At 44.3% G+C, this 10,237-nt stretch overlaps 2 protein-coding genes across 4 annotated transcripts in view; one reads left to right on the forward strand and one right to left on the reverse strand.

Moving 5' to 3' along the window:
* Window positions 1-1,223: 1,223 nt before the first annotated feature.
* The window catches only part of LOC109538875 (beta-alanine transporter), a 17,627-nt gene continuing 8,613 nt past the window's right edge, over window positions 1,224-10,237 (reverse strand). The window contains exons 1-9 of one of the 2 annotated variants that reach the window (XM_019906299.2): window positions 4,415-5,010; window positions 3,824-4,010; window positions 3,505-3,763; window positions 3,340-3,454; window positions 3,141-3,275; window positions 2,554-2,744; window positions 2,331-2,492; window positions 2,103-2,281; window positions 1,224-2,027 (exon numbers count right to left, since the gene is read on the reverse strand). In XM_019906299.2, coding sequence (XP_019761858.2) covers window positions 1,827-2,027; window positions 2,103-2,281; window positions 2,331-2,492; window positions 2,554-2,744; window positions 3,141-3,275; window positions 3,340-3,454; window positions 3,505-3,763; window positions 3,824-4,010; window positions 4,415-4,617 — 1,632 coding nt within the window. In that variant the 5' untranslated portion in view covers window positions 4,618-5,010 and the 3' untranslated portion in view covers window positions 1,224-1,826. Of the gene's footprint in view, window positions 2,028-2,102; window positions 2,282-2,330; window positions 2,493-2,553; window positions 2,745-3,140; window positions 3,276-3,339; window positions 3,455-3,504; window positions 3,764-3,823; window positions 4,011-4,414; window positions 5,011-10,237 lie in introns of those variants that run through there. The other variant, XM_019906300.2, reaches the window with a different exon arrangement.
* On the forward strand, window positions 5,076-9,389 carry LOC109538883. Of its 2 annotated transcripts, none has more exons than XM_019906310.2 (8): window positions 5,076-5,230; window positions 5,470-5,736; window positions 5,799-5,906; window positions 5,962-6,125; window positions 8,328-8,483; window positions 8,697-8,803; window positions 8,857-9,093; window positions 9,161-9,389. In XM_019906310.2, the coding sequence occupies exons 2-8, from the start codon at window positions 5,491-5,493 to the stop codon at window positions 9,349-9,351; spliced, it is 1,209 nt and encodes a 402-aa protein (XP_019761869.1). In that variant the 5' UTR covers window positions 5,076-5,230; window positions 5,470-5,490; the 3' UTR covers window positions 9,352-9,389. The 2 variants fall into 2 exon arrangements, with proteins under 2 accessions (XP_019761869.1, XP_019761870.1); XM_019906311.2 differs by having other exon boundaries at window positions 5,111-5,230; window positions 8,331-8,483.

The raw sequence follows: 10,237 nt of genomic DNA on the forward strand, positions 1-10,237 counted from the left end.
CTGCTGTCATATGTGACCCTAGGCCTGGGTAACTTAGTGAGTTTTTAGGGGTTGGCGCAATGCGGCGCAAATGGCTTGGAGCGCCAACCCAACGCACCGACGCAGTAACTCGGTTCCGTTGCTGGGAAAATGTTGATGACCTTTTTTTAGTTGTGTTTTTGTTGGTGTTAAAATACTGACAATATTAAGGTATTTTTTGCGAAAAATTAGTTTTATTAGAATACTGGCCTCCTTCGTCGCTTTGTACAAAGTTTTGAAATCCTTTTCCAGCTTCGAATTTGGTCCCGAAATTCTCTGAGAGAAGACTCGGCCTCAGAAACCTCAGTTAATTTTTGGGTGTTGGCGCAATGCTGCCCAAACGGGTTGGTGCACCAACCCGGCGCAGTAACTCAGTTGCGTTGCTGGGATAATGTTGATTGACCTTTTTTTAGTTGTGTTTTTGTTGGTGTTAAACTACTGACAATTTTAAGGTATTTTCTGCGAAAAATTTGAAAATAGAGAGAAAACAGAGTTTTGAAATCCGCTTTCAGCTTCGAATGTGGTCCCAAAACTCTAACGATTTTTTATCAAAAGTCGAACAAAATAAGCGAAAGTTTATCATAAATCATTTGAAAAACTCGATACTTCCATCTCTGAAAACTGTGGAATTTGTAAAAAACTGTGGTTTTTTAGTTTCGACCGAATTTTTTGCATGTTTTACTTTCTACTCAAAAACGCTCTATTTTGAAGAGTTTTACTTAAAAATACTGACAATCGGGAAGTCTTTTACGCGAAAAGTTGCAGGATGGATTTATAGCTTTGTCCGAATTGTACAAAAACTTTTTTCAGCGCCGAATCCGGGACGAAAACTAAAATAAATTTATGCCGTTTTTTCCCGAAAATCATTAGAGTTTCAAAAATCGATTGCGAAACTAAAAGTTTTTAACCAAAAGCGCAAAAAATCATTATTTTCAGATGCTTCCCTTCTTTCCTGACAATCATGGGATGTTTTCAGCCAAAAATGACAAAATTAATTTTGTTAGAAAATTCGCCTCATGCAGCGCTTTGCAGGGAATTTTAGAAAACCCCTTTCAGCTTCGATTTTGGCACAAAAACCAGATAATTTTATGACTTTTTAACCGAAAGATTTGTTAAATTTTTCCGAACCATAATATTTTTTCTGTATTTGTTCCCAAAAATAGTTCGCCGAACAGAACAAGCGAAATTTCATCAATCAATTATTTGGAAAACTCGTCACCTCCGTCGCTGTGAATAGTTTGATTTTTTCCGGTTTCTTCACTTTTAGGTCAACACTTTTAGACAAAACTGAGAGTCTTTTATGCAAGAAAACTAGTGATCGGTTTAACAAGAAGGTCTTCTTTATCGTCTTTTTCGAATACCGGTTTTGAAATGATTGAATTTGGGACAAAAACGAACCAAAGTTCTCGTGGTTTTTTGTCGAAAAAAAGAAAGTTACCAAAAAACGCGCAGAGAGCAAAATCACATAATCAACTATTTGGAAAACTCGTCACCCCCATCGCCCAGAAGAATTTTCAAGTTTCGTCAAAATTTCCAGTTTTGCCCATTTTGGATGAAACATTTTCAAGCAATCGTTTCGCCCGAAAAAGTATCTCAGCAAATTTTTTGGAGTTGGCGCAGTGCTGCGCAAAGGGCTTGGTGCGCCAACCCAACGCACCGGCGCTTAGTTCCGTTGCTGGTAAAACGCTCCTCATAAAAAAGTGAGTGAGTCAACACAGTGTTACCCAGGCCTAAATGCCGCTGTCAGACAATCTAAGCGCCCTAAAATAAGGAGCAGCGCAAGACGAAAAGCGAGTAAGAGGAAGACACTAAACAACACTAGAGCTTTGAACGGGCTCCCGTTGGGGGGGCACACAGCAGGCGCAAAAATCCAGTTTGGTTCGCTCTGCATCTTCGAGCGTTTGGGGTAGATGCGCATTGAGAGTCTCGGGCAGTAGCAAAGAGCACACGCCCCCTACCATCAGCATAGTGCCCATTATGATCAGGGGCAGAATTATGATGTCGGAGCCCTAAAAGGGGCGCACATGTTAGCAGCGTTGCACTCTCACGCAAAAAAAACCAAGCTGAACATGCCATCGACTCACCAAGTAGTTCACCAGTGGGATAAAGATGGGACCGAGCATCCCCACCACTGAGCTCAGCGACATGCCCAGACCGCGCACCACTGTAGGGTAGAGTTCGGAAGCCATCAGCGGCAGCACCACAAAGGACGAGGAAATGCCCATCTTCCCCACACAATACAGGGCCAAGGTGATGGAATAATCTGCAATAATGTGGCTGTGGAACGTTTCGATGCACCAATCAGCACTCACTGTTCTGGACTAAGGCGGTGGCCAAGCAGGAGGCCCCGCCCACTACCATGCTGATGCACAACGTCCAACGCCTGCCCAATCGCTCCATAGCGGGCCAGAGGAAGAGGTAGGTGGGAAGCTCGACGGCGCCTGCCAGGAAAAAGTTCAGATACTCATCTCCACCTGGAAGAGCACAAGAGTGTTGAAAACCTCCGGCTAAGCGCCCCCTCCATTGCGCCTCTACCTAGCGTTGGGGAGTAGTAGGAGAGCCCCACATAGACACTGGTATTGGTGAACCACAGAAAGGTGACTATCAAAGTCTTCCAGCGCAGATTGGGGTTTTGGAACAGATGTCGAATGCCCCACTTGGATTGGGCAGCCTTCTCCTGTTGACCTGCACTGATTGATCCATGGGGAAAAACTGCCCCATTCACGCTGCAAACAGTAAACCATTACTATCAACGGAAAAGCGTCGTCAGCACCGCATAAAATCTCCCTAATAGACAAACAGTATAAAACAACGCGCCCCTGTTTGCATAGTCGCAGCAAAAACAGCTCGTTTACAGAAAATTTCCATTCACGGCGTCAAGTTTTTGCAAATACGACGATTAGTACGGGGACATTTATACATAACTCTGCCTCCGTATGCAAAATGCCCGGCAGGCGTATTAAGGGAGCTGAAAACATCGCAAAACAGGCATTTGTGTTGGGCAATTGCCCACAAATCCACCCCAGTTTAGCTGAACAAAGTTGCTGCAACTGACGCGACTTTGAATGGATTGGGGATGGTAAATAGTCCCGAACTTTAAACTATTCAATGAGGAAACTTACCGGGCGATTTTCCTCAAAACCGCCTCGGCTTGGGCGCTTTTTCCCTGCGCCAACAACCACCTGGGACTCTCCGGCAGGAGGAACCACGTTAGAAACAGCGCGGTAAACGGGAGGGAAGTCGCCAAGGCCATCCACCTAGAAAACCAGCTGCAAGTGGAAAGCCTCCTTATTTCCTGCCGGTTGGGCAAGTTAAACCCACCTCCAACTCCTCACCGCCCACACCACCACAGCCAAGCTGACCAGCGACAAGGAGTAGGCGATGTTGATCAGGATGGTCACAGTGGTTCGGTCTTTGGGGCCCACCAGCTCTATGGCTAAAAAACGCACGCATTCCTGCAAGGTCCAGGGGACAGTTGGAGCTTACCCAGGACATATGGGGTGCCGAGGATGGCAGGCACAGTGAAACCCACTCCCATCCGTAGCAAAACCCAGATGTAAAAATTGGGGGCCAATGAGGTCGCGATGCCAAAAACGCACTGGATCAGCAGGTAGATGAAGTAGGCCGGTTTGCGCCCAAGGCCATCCTGGACGTGTCCGAAGATGTAATTTCCTGCCAAGCCGCTGCATCCGAACAGTACCAGAGCTAGCGTTGAGGCGAAGTCTCTGCCACATACCAGATTCCACTGGAAAGTTACCTCTTCGGCTGAGTGTTCGACTAAATGAGGAATGGGCGCGGGTTTTACCTCGCTTATAATGGAGTTTCCAACGTCCTCATCTCCATAGTCCCATCCGTTCTTGCATGGAACCCGATTGAGGGCCTCCAAGCCTGCCACGTCCATCTCGGACACATTGATCATCTGGTGGTTGACATCGTACATCAGGCATTGGCTGAATTTTGTTGTGTTTTCCGCAGGAAATTGCTTGGGAATGCTGAAACAAACCGGCTTATGGTTATGGTGATTAAAACGCCCTCAAGTATGGTAAAGAAAATGTGCCCAGGGAAGTTTTCCGCAAATAATCGCCCATTGTTGCAGGCTTCCCATTGAGCCAACATATGATTAAACATCAAAAATTTAAGGGGTTCAGAGGAGTTTTCCAGGAATTGCTTTGCTGGAGAACCACCAGGGGTTTCACTCGAGAAATCTAGCGGCCCTASAGCCGAATGAACGATAGAAATGTGCAATTTTTTAAGCAAAAAGTGATTTTTTTACTTGKCGTRMATCACCATCTGCCATTCAYCCACGAGATTGCGTTCCAAATAGTCCCTGTCCCCGCCGTTTTTACTTGAAAATTTGATTTATTGAGCGACTTCGATTGGGCCACACAAAGCATACCTCAACTCTTTCRTGCGGGTTCCATCGACTCCATCCAGACCGGGCAGACGACACCAATGTTCGGGCATTTTGGCCATGAAGAGCTGATTGTAGGCGTGGAACCCGCAGGGGAAAACGGCCGGAAACAAAATCAGCCAAATGACCAGCTTTTGGTACTTGCCAAAAGGGCCGATGGCAGAAAGAACCTCGTCCAGATCAAGCATGGCGGGCCAACGAATCGGATTGATCGGAAAACGACTGTGTTCCAAACACCTGGCGCGCTTCGCATTTTGACTCCCATTCGCTCAAATGGACTAATTGAGTTGCTTAATTTTCTTTTAACTTCAATGAGGAAGCGCTTTGATTGGATTATTCAATTAGTTGTTTGTGTGCCGGTATACCGAGTGGCCCTGAGCAATGAATGCATTTCCGCAAAAACACCCAATTTCTAAGCTGTTAAAAACTCATAAAATTTTACGATAACTGGCGCAGTCGGCAGGATTTCCCATAGCGGGCCAACTGATAATTAACGGCCAAATCCGACAAAACAATGACACACGCGTTTGCTTTCCACGTGAAACAAACAGGCTGCACTTAACATGTTTTTATTTGAGCAATTAGCACGATAACAAGCCAGAATGGGGGCGATAAAAGCAGATAATTCGTCATACATTGTCAACGTTCAAGTGCTTAGCGAGAGTGAAATCCGGCTATTTTTGGAGCCATTTTCCACTGAATTGATGATATTGTGCACGTTCGTGCGCCAAGGGATTAATCTGCGCCCATCCCATGGGCAGAAACTGGGCGTTTTGAGGCGAAAAGTGCATTTTTTTGAAGGTAAGCAAACGTTTAACATCGCAAAAAGCCCCCAAGTTGAGCATATGGAAAGCCTACGAAATATTCGCGCAGGTTTTCTCAATGCCCTTGCAGGCAGCGAATATTTCCCCATTTATTTTTCCAATGCCAATTTTCCGGACAGGATTCCGGAAACCTGCCACCTGAATAACGCTTTTCCTTTCCTTTTGTGCTTGTTTGATGGGAACAGTTTTTAGCGGAGATTTTTTTATCTGGAACAGGTTCCGAACAAGCCGGCCACGATGTATATGGACGTTTTAGCGGCCGCTCTTGTGCTTTTCCTGTCGCTCGTGCTGATTGCGAACAAAAAAGAGCCGAAAAAGCTGTTCGGCATCTACAGCCAGCCGGGGAAATGGTACTTTATCAAGTACCCCCTGATTTTAACGTTGCTAGTAGTGCGGAGGCTTAAATTCTACATCGTGGGCAAAGAGGGCCTGCTTGACGTGAAGGAGCTGGATAAAAAGCAGGAACTTTCAGAGCATCCTTTGGTCAGAAAATTTCCTAGCCAATCAATCAACGGGGATTTCAATTGTTTTTTGCACTAATATAGTCTTTCGACGCTGTTTTCTTCCACGGAGCATCCCAAGAGGGAGTCTACTTGGTGGCTGGGGCCGAGAGACATCACGAGGGCGTGATCAACGGCCTGATGTACATCCAGGTGATTAACCGCCGGGGAAAATTTAAGCAAAAACTAGCTGATGTTGATTTTTCAGCATCCCGACTTCGGGCTGCTGAAGAGCTTGAAGCTGCCCCACACCACATTGCTTGAAGACCCCGAATCGATCTTGGCAGGCAAGGAATGGGCGGCTGAAGGATTGAGATTCACCCCAGAAGAACCCATGAAGCGATGGGACGTGGCTTATAACGGGCAAATGCGGTGAGTTTCTTCAAACTGTTTGAAACTGATTGACTAAACCAAATTAGCCCAAACTAACCGATGAAGCGAAGGGACGATGAGCGTGTTACAACACTGAAACTGTGAGTTTGCTGCCAGTAAAATAAACATTCCGAACTAGTTCAATTTGGCGGTAAATTTCCGCGAGTTTTCCCTTGTGTCGAACAAATCGAACCGAAAACAGCCAGTCAGTAATGACGGCGCTCTGATTACTTTTCCCAGCACTTTAGAGCGTAAATTGCAAAAAATGTTCGAGCACGGGAGCGCTTCCATCTAAGATAGGCCTGGGTAACTCAGTTAATTTTTGACAGTTGGCGCAATGCTGCCCAAATGGGTTGGTGCACCAACCCGACGCACTGGCGCAGTAACTCAGTTGCGTTGATGGGAAAGTGTTGATTGACCTTTTTTTACTTGGGTTTTTATCGGTGTTAAAATACTGACAATCTTCAGGTATTTTCTGCGAAAAATTTGAAAATAAATTTTATCAGAATACGCGCCTCCTTCGTCGCTTTGTACAGTTTTGAAATCTGCTTTTAGCTTCGAATTTGGTCCCAAAACTTTTTTAGTTGCTGTTGGATTATTGGTGTTCAAATACTGACAATCTTAAGGTATTTTCTGCGAAAAATTTATTTTATTAGAATACTGGCCTCCTTCGTCGCTTTGTAGAAAGTTTTGAAATCCTTTTCCAGCTTCAAATTTGGTCCCGAAATTCTCTGAGAGAAAACTCGGCCTCAGAAACCTAAGTTAATTTTTGGGAGTTGGCGCAATGCTGCCCAAACGGGTTGGCGCACCAACCCGGCGCAGTAACTCAGTTGCGTTGCTGGGAAAATGTTGGTTGACCTTTTTTTAGTTGTGTTTTTGTTGGTGTTAAACTACTGACAATCTTAAGGTATTTTCTGTTTTCTGCGAAAAATTTGAAAATAGAGAGAAAACAGAGTTTTGAAATCCGCTTTCAGCTTCGAATTTGGTCGCAAAACTCTAACGATTTTTTATCAAAAGTCGAACAAAATAAGCGAAAGTTTATCATAAATCATTTGAAAAACTCGATACTTCCATCTCTCTGAAAACTGTGGAATTTGTAAAAAAACTGTGGTTTTTTAGTTTCGACCGAATTTTTTGCATGTTTTACTTTCTACTCAAAAACGCTCTAGTTTGAAGAGTTTTACTTAAAAAACTGACAATCGGGAAGTCTTTTACGCGAAAAGTTGCAGGATGGATTTATAGCTTTGTCCGAATTGTACAAACAAATTTTTCAGCGTCGAATTCGGGACAAAAACTAAAATAAATTTATGCCGTTTTTTCCCGAAAATCATTAGGGTTTCAAAAATCGATTGCAAAACTAAAAGTTTTTAACCAAAAGCGCAAAAAATCATTATTTTCTGATGCTTCCCTTCTTTCCTGACAATCATGGGATGTTTTCAGCCAAAAATGACAAAATTAATTTTGTTAAAAAACCGAATTCGCCGAACAGAACAAGCAAAAGTTCATCAATCAATTATTTCGAAAACTCGTCACCTTCGTCGCTGTGAATAGTCTGATTTTTTCCGGTTTCTTCACTTTTAGGTCAATACTTCTAAACAAAACTCTCTAAACACGTTTTACTGTAAAATTGTGGCAAACTGAGAATCTTTTATGCAAAAAAATGCAGAGATCGATTTTATAGTTTGGTCTTCTTTATCGTCTTTTTCGAATACCGGTTTTACCATTGAATTTGGGAACCAAAGTTCTCGTGTTGTTTTTTTTAAATGTTAAAATGACGTTAAAATTCCAGTCTCGGCCATCGGTAAGCGAGTTATAACTCATTAACTCAAAGAGCGGCAACAACACAAAAGCACAACTCAACACAGTGTTACCCAGGCCTAATCTAAGAAGTTTCACCTTGTTGTCAATTGAAGCAAATGGGGTGAAAAACTGGTTACTTGGTGGCCCTCTCGGGTGGAGATCGATATCCGATCAGCTAACAACTTTCCAGAGAAATAAACTAAAAAATTGATGATTCCAGTCAGGGAATGGTTTTATAAATCGGCGCCCAGAGCCATTGTTTCGGGACGTTCCCAAACAGATCCAACTAAATCGGAGATTTTCATCCGAACTGTGTCAAGAGTTTTTGTAAACTAAGCCGAGAAAGGCTTCCTGAACATCGAGAGTTTTGCTGCTTGACTTCATCTTAGTAAGTTGTTCCAGAAGCAGCGACGGTAAGCTGGTGCAAGTGGAAATGCAAGAAAAATGGGTCAGCGACATGCCCTGGTTCCTGTACGAGCTGGAACTTCCGGCCAAAATGCTCGCGCGCTCCATTGCACGAGAACCATGGAGCGAGCAACTCTTCGAAACGTTAAAAGAGTAAGTTTTCCCCCTGGGGGCAACATCCGGCTCTCGCCACTTCTTCAGCCTTTAGAAACATGTCCCATGCCCATTAGGCACAAAGGGCGAATAAAACTTTAATTAGTCTTTTCACTGAAGGCGACATAATTAATCTCCATCATCAGCAGTGACATTAAATTCTATAAAACAGGAAAAAACCATTTGCTCAACCAGTGGCGCTCCGATTTTCAGGGCCAATCAAACGCATTACGAACAAATGGGGTTCATGGAAGGCACCCTGAAAGTGGATGGCAAGGAAGTGCCCCTGAAGCTGGACTCTTTCCGGGACCACAGCTATGGTAAGTGCGAAACAGCATCCAGCAATGCAGCAATTGCACAGAATGATCGCCAGGCAAACGCAACTGGAGCCTGATGCATCGCTACATCTACCAGATGTTCTACTTGGAAAATCAGACGCGCATCGTTCTGGGGCTGATTTCCCAGCCCTCTACAGGCTCCCACTACGAAATGGGGTATGTGGTGCACGCCAATGGGAAGATCGACCCCATAATCAGTTGCGATTTGCGGCTGTGGCAACAAGGCGAAAGCGGCCTCCCAACTGATGAGCTGTGCTTTACCTTTGAGGCAGGTGAGCGTGGCTAAAGTCTGGCCCATGGGACGGCTTGGTGGGCCTAAAATGTGATTATCGCCTCCAGGAGAACATATCTACGAATGCAAGTCGAAATACCACAAGACAGTGGCGCACTTTGTGGGCAACAACGAGCAGGTGAAGATGTACGAGCGGTTTGGGGGCTGCGAAGTCAATGGGGTGAAAGGGCAGGTTATTTCCGAGTGGAACTACAACGCAACCAGTGGAAAGTTCGACCTGGACCAGTACACGTGCTGACGATTGTTGATTGAGACACAATAAAAGGTTTTAGAGAGTTTAGTTGCACTTTTGTCAGTTAGCCAAAAACGCGAAAATCTCCCGAAAACTTTTTGGCCTTTGTTGCTCACGCAAAAAAATTCTAAATGGCAAAAACAGTCCCGAACATACAACAATTTTAATTAAATATGGGAACAAAAAGACGGTCGGTTGAAACTGAAAAGCGGATTAAATTGCTCACGCCACTGCGACCCGATTTTCCGCCGTCGCCACATTAATGCAGAGAAAGCGAAAAGTTGGCGAAAAGAAAATTGCATTCAAACAGGTCATACATCTAGCTTAAAACCGCAACAGCTCGGAAAGCGTGTTTAACTGCAAATTTGAGGATGCGAGAACAAAGTAAGGCAATTTTCCACATGGGCGACACACTTTGCACGTTAATAATGGCATAAATTTCGAAGTCTTGGGCGAGTTTTTCGCCGCAGCGGAATGAGATCCGTGCGCCTGGCCATTTAGCATCTAAAACACCAATTTAAAGTTACCACCTTGGAGCAACGAGGGAAAAAGTTACGGGCTTGTCAACAGCCAAAAACAAACCGAGGCAAAAACGAAAATTATCAGCGAGTTCGACAAGATTTATTCGTTTTATTTATGCGAAATTATCGCGCAACAAGGTCGATTGTTTGCATTTCCGGTAGTACTGCTTATGAAAAAGGACAAACTGTTGCCGACATGCTGAATGCGCCCCCGACTAAACTTAACACAAATACTAATGATTTTTCGGAAAAAATCTGACACCACCACGACTTCACTCAGTAGATAACAAGTTTCATTTAAAAATTGCGCTTCAATCATGAGAGCTCATTGAAAGTTCACGATCTTTAGCCGACGATTTCTTCCTTATTGT

The sequence above is a fragment of the Dendroctonus ponderosae genome, unplaced genomic scaffold (genome assembly GCF_020466585.1).
Source record: "Dendroctonus ponderosae isolate FM_Combo_2020 unplaced genomic scaffold, Dpon_F_20191213v2 Dpon_F_20191213_9, whole genome shotgun sequence".
Classification (NCBI taxonomy): domain Eukaryota; kingdom Metazoa; phylum Arthropoda; class Insecta; order Coleoptera; family Curculionidae; genus Dendroctonus; species Dendroctonus ponderosae.